We start from the raw sequence: 20,895 nt of genomic DNA, 5'->3' as shown, positions 1-20,895 counted from the left end.
CCCTTGCTGACTGACTGATCAACGCCTGGTCATCCGCGAATCTCACTGATTTGAACATCATTCCTCCCACTTTTATCCCAGCTTCTAACTCATCCCACGCTTCCCTTACCATCTCTTCAGCATACACGTTAAAGAGCAGTGGCGATAGAGGACAGCCTTGCCTCACACCTCGGCCAATGCTTGCCCACCCAGATTCTCCGTCCGCTATCCTCACTTGCGCAGTCTGGGCCATATACAGATTACAAATCAGTCGTCTATCCCTCCAGTCTACACCTATTCTCTTGAGAATATCCATTAACTTTACCCAGTTCACCCTATCAAACGCTTTTTCAAAATCCACGAAACACACATATACGTCCTGCTCATATTCTAGGTTCCTCTCCACGAGGGCCCTCATTATTGCTATTGCATCGCGAGTTGACTTCCCTTTTCTGAAACCAAACTGATCTTCGCCCAAATACTCGTTTGCCCTCGCCTCCATTCGTCTGTTCAATATCCTCAGCACTACTTTAGCCGCATGGGATATTAGGCTGATAGTCCTATAATCTCCGCATTCCACAGCTTTCTTCTTTTTCGGAAGCGGAATTAAAACCGTCTTCACGAAATCCTCCGGCCAACATCCCTCCTCATAGATCTTGCGCACTAGTTCGAAAAACCTTTTCTTACCTTCCTTCCCTAGATTCTTCAGAAGCTCACACGGGATGTTGTCCACGCCTACTGCTTTCCTAGCCTTCATATCACGGAGTGCTCTCTCTATTTCTGAGTCTAATATCTCCGGCCCAAGATTATCCTCCTCCACTGCACTTTCCTCCTCTAGAGTCAATCTATCTGGTCTGTTCGTTCCGTCATACAGGTCCTCCACGTATTCCTTCCACCTACCCTGTACCTCTTCTCGCTCGGTTAGCATCCTCCCATCTTTAGCCTTAATTTTAGACATGGCTTGTCCTCTTTTGCCGCCCGATAGTGACTTAATTTTGGCGTACAACGCGCCTACTTCTCCATCCTTCTGGAACTTTTCCATTTCCTCGCACTGTCTTTTCCACCAAGCCTCCCTTGCCCTCTTAGTTTCACGTCGTAATCGATTATTCAATTCCCTATACATTCTTTTGCCCTGTTCTGTGTCCACGTTCTTCCACTTCCTCCTCTCCTCCATTTCATTTACCATTGCCTCCGTTATCCACGGCTTCTTTATCCTTCTACTGTCAACGTAACCAATTGACTTCTCCGCCGCTTTGACTATTCCCGTTTTTATATTATCCCATCTTTCCTCTACCGTCTTGGTACTTTCAATCTCCCGTATACTAATGTCCACTAGCTCCTGATATTCTCTCCTCATACTCCCCTTCAGGGCTTCTACGTTCCATTTCTTCCCCTTCCTAACTTTCATAAGTCTTTTGAATCTTACGTTGCATTTCATGAGCACTAGATTGTGGTCCGAATCCGCATCCGCTGCAGGGAAGCTGCGCGAGTTTTTCACACTGTTCCTAAACCTCTGTCTTACCATAATGTAGTCTATTTGATATCTCCCCGCATCCCCTGGACTTTTCCACGTGTACCTTCGCCCTTTATGATGATTGAACCACGTGTTTGTGATGAATAATTTGTTTCTCCTACAAAATTCTGCTGCTTTCTCTCCCCTGTCGTTCCGTATTCCTAGACCAAAATCTCCTATTTCGTTTCCATCCCTCCCTTCCCCGACTGAGGCGTTCCAGTCCCCCATCACTACCAGATTTTTCTTACCCGGTGTGTCTCTAATTATTTCCTCGAGCTGTTCATACACCTCGTCTACTTCTTCCTCCCTATGATTGCTAGTGGGCATGTAAACCTGGACCACCACAAGGTTGGTGGGCCGCGCCTCAATTTCTACCACCAGAATCCTATCGCTTACCTGGTCTATACCTACCACACGCTTACCCATCTTCCCGTTCAATACTAAAGCTACCCCTCGCTGGCTTTCTTCCCCTCCACTATATATAACCCTATACCCATCACTCCAATAGTCCCCCCCATCCCTCCACCTCACCTCGCATAATCCTAAGATGTCTATCCTCCCTTTGTCCATTTCCCTTTTGATATTTTCTAATTTCCCCGCCCTCATCATAGTCCTCACATTCCACGTCCCTACATTAATAGCCGACTTCTTTTCCATCTTCTTGGTCTTCTTTTCTTCCTTCTTCATTGCTGCTGTTGATGATGATAAGTCTCTGCAAGGATTTCGCATGTTGACGACCCCGAGGACCTTGCCGACCTCGCTGCCGTGCCCGACACCCGCCCTTTCCCTTGGGCTACAACCTTGTCGAGGTGGAAAGGCTTGCGCGCTCCTATGACCCCTAGAGCTGCACTGGCGGGATTAATTCTAAATTATTCCCGGTAGCGCCACCCATGCCAGATAGGTCGAAGGGTAGGAGCCAGACGAAAGGTAGTCCACGTGATGGTGTCACGTGAAAAACACTGTTGGAATGGAAGTGGGAAACCCTACCAACTATCTCTTCCCTGAACACATGGAGTACAACCAAATGAGCCTCGGAATCTCATCGCCCGGGACCCGTCCGCAAAGGGCGGGTGTCGGGCACGGCACCCACCGACATTAATCAATAGAAAATTGAAAATTTCTGTGACATTCAAAAATAGGTAGTTTAATTTTTATCTCACCAAATTGTGACAAAAACAAACTGTTACCCACATACTGTGGAGGACATTTTAGGCATATAAAATAATTTTTTCCATCATCATTATCACCAAATTACACTGAGAGTAGCACAAAGTATGGAAAAAAACTATAAATTTTTCTGTGAAATCAATATTCCAACGACTTTTTTGCAATGATGAACATAATAAAACGCTGAAAAAATTACAGAGATACATGGCCACATTTGTTAGCTTTCATAGTTTATAACAGTCATATTATGGCACGCACAGTTTTGGAGAATTAAAATAAAATCCAAAAGACCATCCCAAAAAAGGGCAAAATTTCCGCCATTTTAATGTTGTAACCATGGCAGGTGACAAAAAATTCTACTTTTCAAAATTTTCCTCCACATAATCTCCAGTCCCCCGCTTCAGAGCCAAATTTCAGCTCTCAGCTCATTCGGAAGTGGTCAGAAATTTATATATGTGTGTCACACATCCCATTGTATATATTCTGGGGTGGATTCTGAGAACCCACCTAAGTCCAGTTAAGTCCAAACAAATATTATCACACGGGTATATTCACCAGGTATCATGTTGTATACCAATGATTGCAAACAATTGTACAAAAGGTATTTTCCATAGGCTCCAATATCTCTGACAAGCATATAATAAATTGTACTTACTGCTTCTGCTATTTTATGTAGTGTATCAGCCATTGTCTTTCCAGTTTGCTGGACCATTTTGTATAAAAATCCATCTTTGTTCTTAAGTAAAATATGAGGATGGTCAAATTCCTGAAATTGAAAAAAAATAGGGAATCAATGAATTTTTAAGCATTTAATATTTCGGTTAAGAATTCGGTTGCAAAAGTCAGGGAATCGAAAAAATTGGATATCACTAGCCACCCTGAGTTGATAAATAAACCAAATTCCTATTAATCTAATACACTACAGGGTCTGGGAGTCCTCTGAAATTGAACCTAGTTGGTATTTCAATAGACTACATCCCAACTCTTTGATTAAATATAAAAATATTAAAAAAAGCTTTTCCTGAATTGAAGAACAAAGTGAGTAATCTAATTATATTTATTAGAAATGAGTGTGTAAGAGCCTCATTTTTAACATTTCAAAATGTTTTAGGAAAAAGGGTGTTTTTATTACATTTTTTACTCCTTAGCGGTGAATAATTTCATGGATTAACCCTAATACAGGCAATGTGAGTCTCTTGGACTCAACACATCACATTTTTGAGAATTTTATTATGTTATTGAAATGTCAGCATGTTGTAAATTTTTTACTTCTTCTAATTGTATATTTCCCATAAATTAGAGTAATTCAAACTTCTTTCGGAATGAAAGTAAAATAGAAATAATTTTAATACCTGAGTTCTCACAAATCCGGGCAAGGTGAGACTGTTTGCACGAAATGTAAAAAGTAATGTGCATTTTACAAATATTTGGTTCGAATTGTCAATATAATGTAAAATTATCACTATGTACATGTAACGATAAATATTTGGTGTTTTATGTAGTGAAAACAGAAAGAATTAGATCAAAAGAGTCCACTGTACTCGCTGTTTGACTATGTATGAAATTAATAAGTAATGTAAAACTTTTGTTAAACAAAAAATAATCTATTTTATGTTAAATGATTCTATAGAGCACAATATGTACAAATTGATGTGAAAGGTAATGTTTTTTCACTGTTTAATAGTTTAAATTAAAAGCATATGTTAAAACAGTCCATTGGACTCACCTTTCCCGATTACGTCAGAAAAATATGTTGCCCATATTAGGGTAAAAGCAGAATTCTGTCAAAGACATTCCTACAAAAAAATTTATAACTAGCCTATAGAGAAGATTTTTAACTATTTTTCCACATGGATATTTAGTTAATTTAATAATAATTAATCAGAGGCTGATCCAGGATTTTTTTCGGGGAGGTCTGACAGGTCTTCTCATGTTTGAGATTAAAATCAAAATAAAACAATTACTGCAGAAAATATTATTCTTATTTTGATATGAAAGTTATTAATATTACATTAAATGATTGAGGGTCCATAATACACTAAATAAAACAAACCTAATGATAACCATATTAAAAATCTTGTATCTTTTATAAGCGTCTGGAGGGGCGTGCCCTCCGTCCCCCCTAAATCCGCCTATGAGTACAATGGAACAAAATTTCAAATGTTTAATAATTGAATGCTATATTTTCATCAGAAGCAAGCAAGTGTTCAAAATTTCAAGTCGATCTGACAATGGGAAGTGAGTTAAAAATCAATCACAAGTTTCCATCAATGAAATAGACAAAGCAAGTTAAGAAAAAGCATGTATAAAAAGAGACATAAGGAACAAAGCATCTCAAAAGCAAAACTAGAACAACCAATTGGAAAATAAAATAAATATGTACATATGTATTTCCTTCTTCATTCACCGAATCAATATGAAAACTTACAATTAGAATTAATATAACTTACCACAGCACGACCAGCATCCATAACTAGAACTCTATCTGAGTCCATGATGGTATGAAGACGATGGGCAATTGTTAGCACGGTGCAATCAGCAAACTTTTTTCGTATTGTAGTCTGAATGATAGCATCCATCCTGAAAAAAGTCAAGGATAAAAATTGCTTTTTTGAAAGAGCAACTTCAAAAACATTCATTTCAATGAAAGTGACCTCATATTCAACAGTTTTTAAATTCCACATCACCAGTCATACATATCCAGTCTACTTAATCATAATATGAGGATGGATATCATGGATAATGTTACATATTTCCAATTCAAATTCCAAATATTTAAAATATATATAAAAATTGATGAGGGGATACTATACTGAAGAAATGAAAATATTAATTTCATTGCAAAGATGCAAGGATGAGAATATCCACAGGAATGACAAAAAATATCCGATGACATCAAAAATAAAATTAGTGTAGTGAATTGATCCACAGTAATTATAACTTATTACTACCAAAGAAGAACTGAAGAAGTGAAAAAACAACAAATGTGATATTATTGTCCTTTCTCAAAGACTAAAAACTAAATTCTAACTCTAATAATATCCTTCATGTGCCCATATCCTAAGAAGATAATTTGGCAAGTTGAAATACATTTAGAAATTGCAATATGGCTCTCGACAAAATACTAAGATGCCCAAACATATTTTAATACAAATGAACAGGAAATGAAAATTTCTAGGAATGGAAACAATTACAGTAGACTCTTGTTATTACGAAGTTCACGGAACGAAAAACCGGAGGTTCGTAATAACGAAGTTCGTATGAACATTTCTTTTAGGAATCGTCGAAAAAAAAACGTGTATGATAAACGTGATAAAATTACGCGGAAGTATTTATTAACCGGAAAATTCATTTCAGTTTCTCAACAGAAGAATGCGGCATGGCGTAATCGAGGGTTGATATCTCAAAAGGCCCCAAATTTGAAATTTTTTAATGCTGGTATCTCCGAAAGTTCATAAATTGAATGTGCGTAGGAAGAGGACTAACTTTACATCAAATTTACGAGCTGTAATGAGTCGGTCACCATGATTCCCCAGGAATGAAGCTTATTATATGACATTGCATGTATGGTAAATAAAGAACCATAATTGACGCTCTTGGTCACAGTACACGAGGAGAACTTAAACGTGGTGCGATTTTTAAAACTTAGCGCAGTGAATATTCACGTAAATGCCATTACTTGTGCGCAGAACTTCGTAATAAAGTTCAATTTGTAACCACCGGGACTGAGGTAAGTAATTTTGTAAAAACGAAAATTTTGTAATAACGCTTCTTTTCCTACAGCTTGGATAGGCCTTTTCATCAGGACCAACGATTTGCTTCATAATAACAAGAACTTCGTAAAAATGTTGTTGTTCGTATTAATGAGAGTCTACTGTAATCACATCTATTTTACATCTATGATATGATATGCACCACTTACTGTGGATCAACGTTTGCAGTGGCTTCATCCAGTATCAGTATCTTATTGTTGCGAATAATTGCACGAGCAAGACACACCAACTGCCTCTGACCAACACTGAAGTTGGTCCCACCCTCTGACATTCGGGCATTTAATCCACCAGCCATATCTTCCACAGCTTCCTTCAGTTCCACCTAATGTAAATCAAGAAGAAAAATTTTAATCTCAATCTGATAACTAGGAGACACCATGAGACTCTAATGATGCAATTAAATTTTGGAGACTGGGAAAGTAATAATAATAATAATAATAATAATAAATTTATTTCAAATTGGCAAATTATACATCTGCAAGGCTAAAGTCAATGTGAGATTTACAAATACATACTTACATACAAACATACATACATGAATACATGATTGAAAATTGCCAGGTTCCTGGGAATTCTCAAGATAATCATTTCACTATGATATATACAAACATTAGAAACAGAGCCGAGAGGGTTATAAAATACTAACAGAAAGTATGGAAAAATATAGGCATTCAAGTTGCCATCTAAAAAATTTCCTTATAATGCATCCTCCAGATATTCATTAATACTGTAGTAGCATTTTTCAGCTAGGAGGATTTTTATAGTCTCTTTTTAAATTCGGAAGGTGATTTGCTATTTTTCATTTCTTCGGGAATTTTATTATGAAGGATCGAGGCAGAGAGGTAGGGACCTTTTAGGCAAAGAGAGCTGGAATACTGGTTTGAATGGATTATATATACATATATATAATATATAAATAATTTAAGTTAATGTCAATACACACAGAGACACAAAAAAGAAACACTCACATTGGATAAATAAACTTGAAGCTATCGAAGCACTTCCGGCTTCTTCGTCAGCTGAAGAATGAATGGTGAGGAAAGGAGAGGGTTGGAAAAAGGAAAAAGAGGGGTAAGGGGAGAGGTGTATGGGGAGGGGGGAGTTAGGAATAGGGGTTAGGATGCAACGTTCAAACCCGGGAAACTATTGGCTTGAAAGTGCCAAATGCACGCCAATTCGAGGGTGTGGAGGTTGAGGGCGGAGTCGGTGGGAGGGAGGGAGGCAATAATGGATACTTTGTAGCATTGATTGAAAATGGAATCATGTGAAAGACAATGTGTGGGAACTGGTAGAGAGGAGTGGGGGGAAGATGGACAACAGGAGGCGCGATGATTGTTAATTCTGAGATTGAGAGGGGTAGTGCATAGGCCTATATAAAAAGCGGGGCAGAAGTTGCATTGAAGGAGGTATATGATGTTTGTGGAGGTACAGGTGGTGGAAGGAGATATCGGGAGGAATTTTAGTTTGGAGAGGAAAGAGGCTGGGGGTGGAGAGAGAATTTTACAGGTTTTACATCTAGGACGGTTGCACGGTGAGGGTGGGGTAGTGGGGGCTGAATTCAATTTTTGAAGGGGGCGGGTGGCTTTGAAGATGGTGCTGAGGTTAGGTGGTCTCTTATACGTGATCCGTGGAAGAGAGGGGAAAATTTGTGAGGTGGATTTGTGGTTGGAGAGAATGGGGTACAAGTCCTTCAGGATGTCCTGTAAGGCATGAGCACCGGGGAAGTAAGTGGTGAGAAGAGATGGAGAGCAATTCTTTTCCGCACGGGGTTTATCGGACCTGTAGGGTTTTTTTCTAATTTTGTTGATTAACAGTTTATCGGGATACCCGCGGCGTAGAAGAGAAGTGTGTTATATATATAAACTCTTGAATTGTCTTCCATTTGGCTACACCAAGCATTCAACCCGCCTGGCCTTAACAGGGCCCACTGATCTCCATAGCCTTCTCCTCTTTCCCATCCCCCATCCTCTCCCTTCCCCTATCTTATCCTAATCTCCTCAGCCTTTAGGCATCCTCTGTCCTTCTCCTCAGTCTCTTCTTGCCTCCCTCCCGACGAAGACCCTAAGAGGTCGAAAATTTGAAAGAAACTAACGTGTGAGTCCTCTTTTATTTGTGTCTGTGTTTTTGTGGCCTATCATGGCATTTATTTATATATATATATATATATATATAAATAATGTAAAGGAACTTCTTCTTGCCCTGTGGTGGGCACACAAAAAAACTTAGAAATTGACAGAAAAACGAAAAATAAAATAAAAGTGAGGAACTTACGGGGAAAGGTTGTTTTTACAAATTTTCGATGGGACGCAGCCCATCTTTCTCAAGTGAGAAGAGGAGGGAAAGTGAGGAAAGGGCATAAGGAAGGGTGCAAGGCAGAGGGCAGAGATGGAGGGAGGATGGAATAGAAAAAGGACGAGGACAATGGTGCTGTGGTAGATGGAAAAAGCCAGAAAATCAGAGGGTAAAAATGCGGCCTGACTGGGACTCGAACCCAGAACCTCCTGGTTGCCGGCCAGGTGCTCTACCAGTTGCGCTACCAGGACGCTTAGATTTACCATGATTTCGGCGGGGGTTTATACACAGGAAACTCCCTTTGCTTTGATATATATATATATATATATATCATAAAAAACCCTAGGGTGGGCAGTATCAGAACACACAATAAAGAATAGAAACTAACACTCACTAAATAACTAAATTTTCGGTGGCATTACCACCTTCCTCGGAGTTAGGTTAAAGACTGTAGGTAGAGGGTAAAGGATAGCTGAGGGAAGGGGAAATAGAGGGGAGGTAGGGTCCAAAGAGGGGGGGAAAAGAAGTGGGTTGAGGCAATTAAGGGATTAGCGGTGGATGTTTAAGCCGGGAGGAAGAAATGCTTTGAATAGCCAAATGTAGCTTAATTCAATAGAATTAAGTTTGAGTGGGTGGTCAGTGGGGGGAAGGGAGGCTAAAACTGAAACATTGTAGCAATCATTGAATTGACGCTGATGAGTGGCCGCATGTTTCGCCACTGGGAAGGATGCAAAGTCAGAGGAAGAGCATGATGCTCTGTGGTTATTAATTCTAAGATTAAGGGGAGTTGAGGATTTGCCTATATAAAAGGAGGGACAGTGCTTGCATTGAATAAGGTAAACTACATTTTTTGAGGTACAGGAGGCCGCAGGAGGTGGTGGTAGGTAGGAGACGAGATGACTGGGGATAGAAGGAGGGGTAAAAATAGGGCAGGTCTTACATCTAGGACGACCGCAGGGCGAAGGTGTGCTAATGGGAGTATTGGGTGACTTCTGTAAGGGGTTAGTAGAACGGAATAAATTTAAAAGGTTTGCAGGTCGTCTGAATGTGACAGTAGGGGGTTTGGCGAAAAGATTGGCCGTCGACTTATTGTTTTTAAGAATAGGGAAGAGGTCTTTAAGAATAGATTGCAGGGATTGTATTCCAGGAAAGTAAGTTACCACCACCACCACTTACTGCACCACTTACAAATCTGGCCAGCATCTTAAAAACAACCAAACCACTGCCCAAACAAAATACCTATATTAAACCACAGCCCTCGCCCTGCAACCGTGCAAGATGCAAAACTTGTCACATCCTCATCACCGAACCCCTTCCCGATCAATTCCTTGCCTTCCCTCTCCCCTCTGTGTCGGACATTTCCTGCACAACAAAAAACATTGTGTATATACTGTTGTGTCAGAAATGCCCCGCTTTTTATATCGGCTTATCCACCACTCCCCTTTGCATCCGAATGAACGGGCATCGCTCTTCATGCAATAGCGTTTCTTCTGTTTCTGCTTCCCTTCCAGTCGCCGTTCATGCTTCCTCCCACAAAGCTATGTTTGACCAATGCTATAAAGTGGGAATATTAGCCTCCCTTCCCCCATCTACCACCCCCCTAGAGCTGAAGGACTTGGAACAGGCATGCATATGGGCTTTCCGTGCGTTTTCTGGTCCAGGAATCAACCGCGCCCATTAGAAAGAACAACCAATCCCCGTCCACCGTTTTTCCTCCCTCCATCTTAGCCCTCTCCCTTGCACCCTTCCTTATGCCCTTTCCTCACTTTCCCTCCTCTTCTCACTTGAGAAAGATGGGCTGCGTCCCATCGAAAATTTGTAAAAACAACCTTTCCCCGTAAGTTCCTCACTTTTATTTTATTTTTCGTTTTTCTGTCAATTTCTAAGTTTTTTTTGTGTGCCCACCCTAGGGCAAGAAGAAGTTCCTTTACATTATTTATAATGCTCGTGTGAGTTTATTTCAAACGTGTGTATATATATATATAATATATATATATATATAATGAATGAAAGGAGATGTAAATTTTTCCCAAACCACCTCCATAATCATGTGGAGTCCATGTACAGCAAAGAAGTAATGCAAAGGGAAAAATAAATAAAAAAACAATACCAGGCTACCACAAAGGATCTCCTGTTTCTGTCTATTAACCCTTTCGCGCCGGACCTTCGTTGAGGGAAATTGGTCCTCAATACGAGTCTCTTGAAAGTTTTATTTACTCCCTTGTACGAAGCTTTTTCGCGTCGACTGAAGGCAGCGGTTCCCTCCCTAACCATTTTTGGACCCAACTCAGTGGGGTGCCGATCCCTTTCCTCAGCCTCTGTCCCAGACCCTAGAGGGATTAATAGCCCCTTCCTAGGACGAGTCCGCGGTCAACTGGCTAAAATATTAGTGCAAAATATATGCAAATACTTGTTGTTCGCATCGATTTTTTACATTCAAAATGAATTTTGTGTTTTTTTTCTGAGCGTGCAGAAATTTTAAACGAAGTTCTAACATTGATATAGATGGATTTAGTATATTTACTAGTTGGTCTATAACTCCGTTGATATTAACGTTAGAATTTTGTTTGAAATTTCCATGTGGTCAGCAAAAAAAGATGAATTCATTTATAGCATTAAATATCAAAAGTAAGCAACAAATATAGTTTTGGAAAACACACTGCAAATAACAGTAGTTGACCGCATGGAGAGGATAAGGAAGGGTCGACCTGAGCGGCCGAAGATGGGACTGGGCTCGAGCTAAGGCGGATCACGAGGGGCGACCGCGTCCGTGGGTCTATTGTGTCCGCCACGGTCACTTTTTTCGACCTATGCCGCACAGGCGTGGCATTCGTTGCTTAGGTTAGGAAAATTAATGCTGCACAGGTGTGGCATTCATTGTTTATGGAAGAAAATCCTCGTCGCACAGGTATGGCATTCGGCGCGAAAGGGTTAATAGAAGACATGAAGGTGTACGAAATCTTTCACTCAGACTAAATTCAACACAATTTCAAAATAGTTTCCAAAGAGAACTGCTGAGTAGTTCACAGCAGTTTTATTTCCTTGTTCCTATGGACAGCAGTGGTTTGCTTTGTTCATTTGCAGAGCTTAAAAATATGGATCGCTTGGATTACAACAGACACATTACTCGATTGCATGCTCTTCATACGCACTAACAGGAATGAAAACCAAAAAGATGAATATCAAAGATAAAATGGGGAAAAAACAATTACTTCCACAATTCTTGAAAAACAAAATACAAATGAGCCATGAATGTACCCAGCGGGGGGCAGGAGGGGTTAGCTGCCCACCCCAGAAGCAAAAATAGCAAAATTCTTTAAGGAAAATCGGGACTGGATTGAAACGAAAGATTTGAACAAATTTTCTTTAAGACCATGAAAAATGATAATAGCCTAAGACTTAATCATAATTGAATTAACTAAATGAACTGTAATGATTCTCTTAAAATGTTGGTTTCACTCATCAAGTTTCTATGCTAAAATGTTACAACTTGAACAACCCTGGCTTGCCCTCCCCTAGCTTATATCCTGGGTATGCCCTTGAAATGAGCACTAATATACAACACTCAATGGTGACTACACTCACTCTTTTACCATAAAATAATCGAGTAAATATTACCTCTTCAAGAGCTTGCCACAAGATATAGTCAGGAAAGTCATCAAATGGATCCAAGTTCTTCCTCATAATTCCAGAGAAAATGACTGGTTCTTGGGGGATGATTGAAATTTTGGACCTCAAATCATGAAGTCCCATTGAAGTGGTCTCCCAACCATCAATTCGGACTGAGCCTTCCAAGTCAGTAAGCCTAAACAGTGCAGAAATTAAAGAGGACTTTCCTGCACCTGTTCTTCCAACAATGCCCACCTGTAAAGCCATCAAAATTAAGTTTATCATGAAACTTGTACATGTTACAATTTGAATAACTTCAAGGGAATGACTTAATTTGTCAGTTTATAAAATCATCTCAAGAAGATGTGAAAACTTCAATACATGTCACATGTGGGTTGAAAAAAAAAATTGCCAGCATATTTTAAAATTTAAAAATAATTAACAATATATTTGATAAATCTGGGGAATTTTCTGATAATTTCATATTTTTAAGTTTTACTGTACGCTGTGAAAAGGAGAAAAAGGAATGTCATGCATATCTCAAAATATGAAGGACTTATTTGACTTTTTAAAGTGCCACAAATAAATATAGCATTAAAAACATGGACCATAATTCTAAAATACATTTGAAACAACCCAGAAAACAAATAATTATTGCTTCCACAAAGACAAATAAAAGGAAATTTACTTGTTATGATTAGGCAAAAAAGCATTCATAAATTCTCATACACCTAATTACGGGAGAAATTTCTCAGAATACGAGAAGGGACCCAAAAATAACCGGACACAATTTTTAAAAAATTCTAAATTTAATTTTTTGTCTTACAAACGTAAGTCATCTTTGAAGTACTCTCCATTTACACTGATACATTGTTTAAAACATTTTTTTCACTACACGAAACACCTTTGGTGTTCGTCATTTCCAATGCCTTGCAGGGTCGCCTTCGATTTTATTTTCACCTCTGCAATATGACCAAAAAATTTCCCTTTCAGCACCATTTTCATTTGGTTGAACAAAAGGAACTCAAAAGGTGCAAGATCTAGTGAGTAGAGTGAGTAAGGAAGCAGTATCATGCAATTTTTTACCAAAACCTCAAGTCACGGCAATCAGCAACACATGCCGCTTTTGATCGGGAGGCAACAAGCAGGGGATGAATTTTGCCACAATTCGTCTCAATTGCTAATCTTCGGCTAAAATTCACTGTAATAAACTCCACGAATGACCATATTGTTCAGCGAGTCCATCAATAGTACACCTCTTATCCTTGTACACAAGGGTAAGAGTTTTTTTCCACATTTTGATTAGTTCTGGACCTAGAAGGCCGGTCTGTGCACTTAATGTCTTTGATCAACATGTTGCCATGTTTGAATTGCGAATACCACTCGTGTACTTGAGTTTTTTTTTAAAGCATGTTCTTTATACGGTGTAGACAACATTATAACCGTGTCCGACTCACTTTTATCGAGCAGGGAGCAAAAATTTAACACTGCACAATGTTTTTCAATATCTGCCATTTCAAAAATCGAAAAACTCTTCGAATTTAAACTGTCATAGAGGCTCGCTGCAACCGTCTATATCCACAGCATTTTGCATACTGACTCAGAAATGATGAAATAACACTCATCTAGTGAGAGAAGCCCAAAATATGAGAGCCATGTCCGCAGCAATTTCCATTTGGTTATTATTGGGTCCCCCCTCATAAAAGAATAATTTCATTACAAATACAGAACTGATTTAATATCACACAAGTTTTTAAAAATGCATAAATTCATACAGAAGAACATTGTTCCCATCCTGTACAAGTATTTATAAGATTCAATGAGCAATACACCTTATGCATATTATTTTAATTAATTTCTCGAAGGCATCAACCAGGAAAAATTTCAATGGCTCTAATTACTTTCATAGCTCTTTGCATTGGAATATCCGGTAAATTGACTGTTATAAGAATCAAGCAATTAGCAAAAAGTATTCCAACCAACTGAATGCATTTAATGTATGTAATCTGTTATGTATGTATATAATCTAGTAATACCTTTTCTTTAGGTTGAAAAACCAAGCAGAGGTTCTTCAAAACTGGTGGATCATCTGGATTGTACTTGAGGAATAGCTTATCAAATATCACCTCCCCTTTACTAGGCCAATTGCTTGGAGGTTTCTTTTCTGAAGAAATCAGAAAAAAGAGTTATTTCCACAGCCACATAATAAAGTATTTACAATATTCCACCACAATAGATTTAATAAATATACAGGGTGATTCACAATGACAAATTCCATTTCGTTTGACCAGTTTAACTATTTTTTTAGTTATTTTCTCTAGTTTGGAGAGTCCATTCTCAACTGAAGTCAGTCAATATCCACACTGCAATGCTATTTCCAGCTGAATTGTCAAACTGATCAAGAATGCAGAAAACTTTTAGCATAAGAAAAAGTTGTTAAAAATATCATTTTCAGTTTAAAACAAATTTCTTATGCACAAGTGATAGAAAAAAATCAACCAAAGAAACATTTGATACTTCTACAAAAAAAAGTAGATTAGGTACTTAGTTATAACTCTTAAGAGTTAAAGATTTTTAAACTCTGGGACACAGATTTATCACTGCAGGTACGGGAAAGACGTTAAATTACACCTCATTGAATTCTGACATGCTACCGAGCAAATTCTAACACTTGATCCCCTAATACCACCCACCTGGAGGCGATTCCAGGGCAGGCTCTGATTCTACATTGGTGAATTCAAGGATTCTTTCAACTGAAGTCATCTGGTTCTCCATTTCAGCCGACTGTCGCATTCCCCATTGAAACATTCCAGTCAATCCTATGGATTGGGTGATGGCCAAACCAACATTTCCACCAAATTTTTCTGGGAAAAACCATGGATTACCAACATTAATGCTTAGACTATGAAAATACCCAAATGCTCAGACAATGACACATCATTATGCATTATACATTAACAGCAACCACATACCTCCGCCAATGACAAGGAAGCTGAATGTAACCACACCAATGTATATGAAGCAAATAAAATCCAGCCAAAAACCAAATGCTCGACTTGTGTTAATGAACATGAACCATGTAGATGAGTGAAGGTCCTAGAAAAAGATTTAAAAATTGAGAACTTCTTTCATTAGCACTTACATACTTCTACGTACGAGAAAATCTTAGTCTGCGTTAGCATTTCATTAAAAATTATTAAGCCTTTCAATTAGACAATCAATTTCATTACTTTATTTTTATTTTAAATCAAAATACATATAACCATAACTTTCGTTATTATTTAAGTTCAATAATATCTTCAACATTTCTTTATTAATATTTACTGATTGGATTTAATGACTTATTTAAAAAGTGAATTTCTACATCATTTATTCAGCAAATGCATTAAGTATGTCCATATTTACAGTTGGTCCATCATATAATGGCCAACTACCCGTAATACAGCTGATTTTTCAATTTTTACCAAGTGTCCCCTATGATGGTATTTTTTGTTTGGAGAGGCAAATATTCATATCAGTTTTCATTGACCTCTGAAATCTCATGGTTCAACTCTAATCTACAGTGGTATAAGGCATTTGTGAAAGCACCAATAATAAAGTTAACCTGATTTTGAGTACCCTTGATTACACAGGAAAACAATCTCAGATTACATTTATACCCAAGGAGGAAGAAAAGTCAAAATGACATCACTTTGACCTCAAAATGACCCACGAAAAGTCACCTTCACAGTCATGACTGAATACAGTAAACTCTTCATTTTACGAAGCAGGATTTTACGAAGTTTTCGATTATACGAAGTGATATTGCGGTCCCGGTGAAAAGCCTATGCTAAATACATGGCGCTATTCGATTATACGAAGTTTCGATTATACGAAATTTTTTGAATTTACGAACCTCGGCTCGGTCCCTAGGAGCAAATGGCATTCGTTTATACGAACTACGGCGAAAAATTTGTCAACAAAACTAGTTAAGATGGCGTAAGTAGCTAAAAAATCAGCGCTTCCAACTGTGGTCCATCAAAAGTGCGAAATCGTAAATGATAATGCAACTTTGGAGAGAAATGGGTCGCCAAATACCTCACTGTGGGAATTTAGGGGGAGTAGGAGTTCAGTTAAAATATCGCGGCTGACATTATGCCCCTATTTACGTGCCTGTTCGTAAACATAGCATCGACAATAATTCGTAGTTTAACATGTCAGGAAGGTCGCGCGGAGTATTTCGTACACCCCTAATTAATCCTTTGCACTGCTGTGAACGCACTTCGAAGACTACTTGACTACTTTTCGCCGAAGCACTTCGAAGGGTCCCTAATCCGGGACCCTTTCCTCGACGAGCTCACCCTCGCTGGCCCCTGAAACTGGGCTATTTTTTAATGCATTACCTGACGCAACCCTGGGTTTCAAAGGGCAAAGGTGCCATGGGGGGAAAAAGAGTAAAGTGCGTGTTACTGTGGGGCTGTGCGTCAACCAAACGGGCACGGACAAAATAAGCCCGTTGTCATTGGGAAATTTGAAAGGCCACGGTGCTTAAAACATGTAAAATTGGAAGCCCTCCCCGTTTTTTACCATGCAAATAAAAACAGCTGGATGACCCGAGAAATTTTCCAGCAAACGGTTATACGTCTACAGAGAAAAATTGCTGGAGAGAACAGCAAAATTGTTTAAATAATGGATAATGCCACCGTTCATAAATACGTGGAAGATCGAAAATTGGCTAATGTTCGAGTCCTCTTTTTACCCCCGAACTCGACTAGCAAGTCCCAGCCCTTGGACCAAGGCATTATCCAGGATTTTTAAGTCCTATACCGGAAGAAGCTTGAGCGGTATTACTTGCGATGGATCGGTATGTATACATTCATCTATTTTGCTCATGTGCGTTTGGATATCGATTTAGATATTTTTATTCATGATTATCATTCTTTCAAATCTATTTGCTACTTTTATAAATGGGAACAGAAATTAATAACATCCCGAAATGGACGTTGATACATGCAATCCGCGCCATAATATCTTTTCGTGTATATATTGGCCTTTGTGAATGAACAACTTAAATATCTTAAGTACTGGGCTCTATTTACCGCCAATTTATATTTCAGGCTTCTCGTAATGAAGACGCACTTCCAAGTCTAACCATGAACTTTCTTCTCACGCGCTTCCCCGTTCTCCCATGCTGGGGTTCCGTCTTTCCAAAGCCGTCCCTTCCCTCCTGCCGCCTTTGGCTGATCTTGCTGACACCCACCTTACGCATCCCAAACCCCTCCTTCCCCAGCATTTCCCATTCACTCCCTCCCTAAGGAGACTGAGCTTGTGTGCGTCGCAAAAAAATACGGCCCCCAAAAGTAGACTGAGGCAGAGCTGAAGGCCATTTCCCCACCCTTCTTTGTCCTGCCCCCTTCACCAGTGCTTGTACTGACCACACTTCTTCCCTCAGGCAATCCCCATCCCACTCTTATTCACCCCACCCACTGGGAACGTTCTCCGATTGTGGAGAAGGGCATGGTTCATCTTTACCTGCAACGGGGGGATGTTATTAACCGGAGAGAGGCGGAAGAAGTATCTTCCACTATCGGGAAAATGGTGCCGCGCTTATAATTGTCTCTCTTCTTCTCAGCTGACTTTTCAATTGAAATTAATTTCTTTGCTCTTTCCACACTATATTTATTTACGATTATGGCGCGACTATTTTTTAGTGCTAAAACTAAGAAAATCTTTTCTCTATGTCAATGATCCTTTGCCTAACTTTCAATACGGCGGAGAAAGGAACACGAAAACTAAATGTGACGGTACAGGTTTTTGCGTGTCATTTTTTTGGAATTCACGCTTGCGAACCAATACTTAACCACGTTGAGAAATGATAAAACGTCTCTTGTAGGAAAACAATCAATGTGGATAATAACGTTTATATCTATATTTCTCCGATACTGTAAGATGTTTCTCCTGTCGTTTTCCGGTTGGAACCTTGCTCCTGTCGGCATAAAAGGAGAGAAACATACTATATGAACAGGTCACCTCACACCCGGTATGAAGAATACAGTCCTGATGAAGAATTAAGTCTTTTATGGCAACGTCTGCGAAGATGATTTTTTTCTCGTCACTGAGCGATAGAGGGCGACATAAATGGCGGTTAGGCCGGCTGCCGCTAAAATTCCGTGGTTGTCAGAAACAAATATCTATCTTTTGCATACTTAATAGTAGCTATTGGCTCCTAACCACAAATTTATAACTGTTAATTCTTATAATAAACATTGCAATTCATTATTTGATTACGTTTTCTAAACTGGTCGGGAATTTCTTTAGCGATCGTTGATGTTGAAGTATGAACAAGAAATGGGAATTTTATGGTGGTAAAATTATTTAACGATTTTTCACATCATAAATCGATAGCAAAAAGCCTTTTCTATGAATTATACCGAGAATAACCACTGAAAACATTTAAATAAGACCACTAAAGACAAAAAACGGCGGAAGAAACAAAAGCGAACATTTTTTTCGTGACTTATGAAAAAGGTTTGAATTTACGAAACTCGATTTTACGAAGTGCCAATTTTCCGGTCCCACTGACTTCGTAAAATCAAGAGTTTACTGTAGTGACTTTTCGTGGGTCATTTTTGTTGGGGTTTCATGCTTGTGTCGGCTATCAGCCAGCAAGGTTGGCAGACGTGAGAAGGCGCCGCTCATTTTTTTATGTGGTACCGGTTGGTACTGGTCGCGCAGTCGCGCGAGTGATGTAACATGTGACGGTTATAAAAGTTATTCGTTCCCACTTATGTGTATTTTTATTGCCCACATTAAGTTCCACTGCCAATCAGCCCACAATGAGGTCAAAGTGATGTCATTTTGACTTCGAATTCATTTGTACAAGTTTTCACACTAAAAGTGAGAACCTATAAAAAAATTTTCAAATATTGTCCACGATACTCACTCTCCCCGCATTCCAACCTGAAGGTTGGTTTGGAAAGGTGAGGGTAGAGCTCACCCCTGACACTTAATCACAAAACTGCACGTGCGAATATCACACCTTAAGGAGGAGGGCTAGTTCCTTTCCCTGGGCTAGTTCTACAGATAATTATTAATTTTGGGGAGCCCAAAGTTTCACCCCAGGTTTGAACTCCTGGGACCCATCTGCCAATAGCCAGGGGCTACATCCAATAGGTCACTCAGTGGCATAGCTCGGTTTTAGGTCTAAATTTAAAAGGCGGCGCCCCTCTTCTCCTCTCCTTCCCTTCCTCTATTGGTACCCCAAGATGTGACTGCGCCACTTGCCCTGAGCGATATATATCGTGAAATATCGCGATAATTAATGATATCGGGAATACTAATTTGAGTTTTGTACATAATCGATAAATGATTGTCCGATAAATGGGGTCCAATAAAAGTATCGGAACCGAGAAAATATCACGATATATCGTCCAAAAAACTATCGGGTGCGATAAATTAACTGAGCCATTAAAAATATCGGAATCTTTTAAAACATGTTTTTAAGAAAAATGTTTTTCGGATGACTGCAGTCTCCTGATAAAATACTACGGAACTACTATTATAAGGTAGAAATATCATTTCGATAAAATATAAAGATATATCATCCAATAACAAATACAGAGCCTGATAAAAATCGCCATCTGATAAAATACTACCCTTGATAATCCAATAAAAAATCGCCTCTGCTAAAATATCACGAAATATCATCCAATAAAAATTGCTGCTCGAAGGAAATATCACGATTTATTGTCTCATAAAAGCCGCAGCCGCGATAAAACATCGTGATTTATCACCCAATCGCATCGTCGCATGCGATAAATTATCATGTTTTGGCATCGGGATATTAGTTTGGGAAAATACAGCTTATGTATAGGGTTGGCCTTCGTTTATGCTAGACCATAATTCGGTGCATTAAAAACTTACTAATGTATGGTACATCGCGATATTAAATAGGAGGTATTTTTTCATCGAATTATATAACGTGATATATTTTATCTGAAGGCAAATTTTTATCGGGCTGGAGATTTTTTTATGAAATGATACATCGTGGTATTTTATCGGTAGGCGATTTTTATGGGCCCCGATATTTGTATCGGATGATATATATCTTGATATTTTATTGGATAGCAATTCTTTTGGTCTCGATATTTTTATCGATTTTCGTCCGAGATTTAATGACCTTATATGATTATTGATCCTTAAAAATGGTCTATTGTTCGCTTTTGCCACAAAGTCCCCGGGAACGAACCTATTTCGCCAAAATCCGAATATTTCAAAGGAAATCCGTGAAGCGCCATTTCTACACTAGAATGCGCTGGGGTTTTTTAAATAACTCATCGTCGCTGATGGCTGCATTTGCGTAAGAAATAATTAAGCTTCTCCTCGTTTTCAATAATATTTTCGGTGAGAGCTCGTATGTGCGTCACTACGGGAATAATTGCCAATAATGAATATCGGTCTTCATTTCAAATCAACAATGGAGCGTTTGTTATCTGCCATTTCTCGATAGCATTTTCTTTTTTACAAACGAGACAAGAGATTGCAGCCATAAAGGAGAGGAAAAGGAAATGAAAATGCTATATA

The 20,895-nt window shown here is 38.9% G+C and overlaps 1 protein-coding gene across 2 annotated transcripts in view; it reads right to left on the bottom strand.

The window, feature by feature from the left end:
- LOC124160579 (ATP-binding cassette sub-family C member 4-like) overlaps positions 1 to 20,895 on the bottom strand; it is a 201,290-nt gene that overhangs the window by 2,988 nt on the left and 177,407 nt on the right. For both annotated transcript variants that reach the window (XM_046536461.1, XM_046536460.1), the window contains exons 20-26: positions 15,306 to 15,429; positions 15,027 to 15,197; positions 14,370 to 14,497; positions 12,343 to 12,588; positions 6,582 to 6,754; positions 5,110 to 5,239; positions 3,315 to 3,425 (exon numbers count right to left, since the gene is read on the bottom strand). In XM_046536461.1, coding sequence (XP_046392417.1) covers positions 3,315 to 3,425; positions 5,110 to 5,239; positions 6,582 to 6,754; positions 12,343 to 12,588; positions 14,370 to 14,497; positions 15,027 to 15,197; positions 15,306 to 15,429 — 1,083 coding nt within the window. The remainder of the gene's footprint in view (positions 1 to 3,314; positions 3,426 to 5,109; positions 5,240 to 6,581; positions 6,755 to 12,342; positions 12,589 to 14,369; positions 14,498 to 15,026; positions 15,198 to 15,305; positions 15,430 to 20,895) is intronic.

The sequence above is a fragment of the Ischnura elegans genome, chromosome 6 (genome assembly GCF_921293095.1).
Source record: "Ischnura elegans chromosome 6, ioIscEleg1.1, whole genome shotgun sequence".
Lineage (NCBI taxonomy): Eukaryota > Metazoa > Arthropoda > Insecta > Odonata > Coenagrionidae > Ischnura > Ischnura elegans.
Note: the sequence above shows the minus strand (reverse complement) of the source record. Positions and strands in the feature narration are given on the sequence as shown.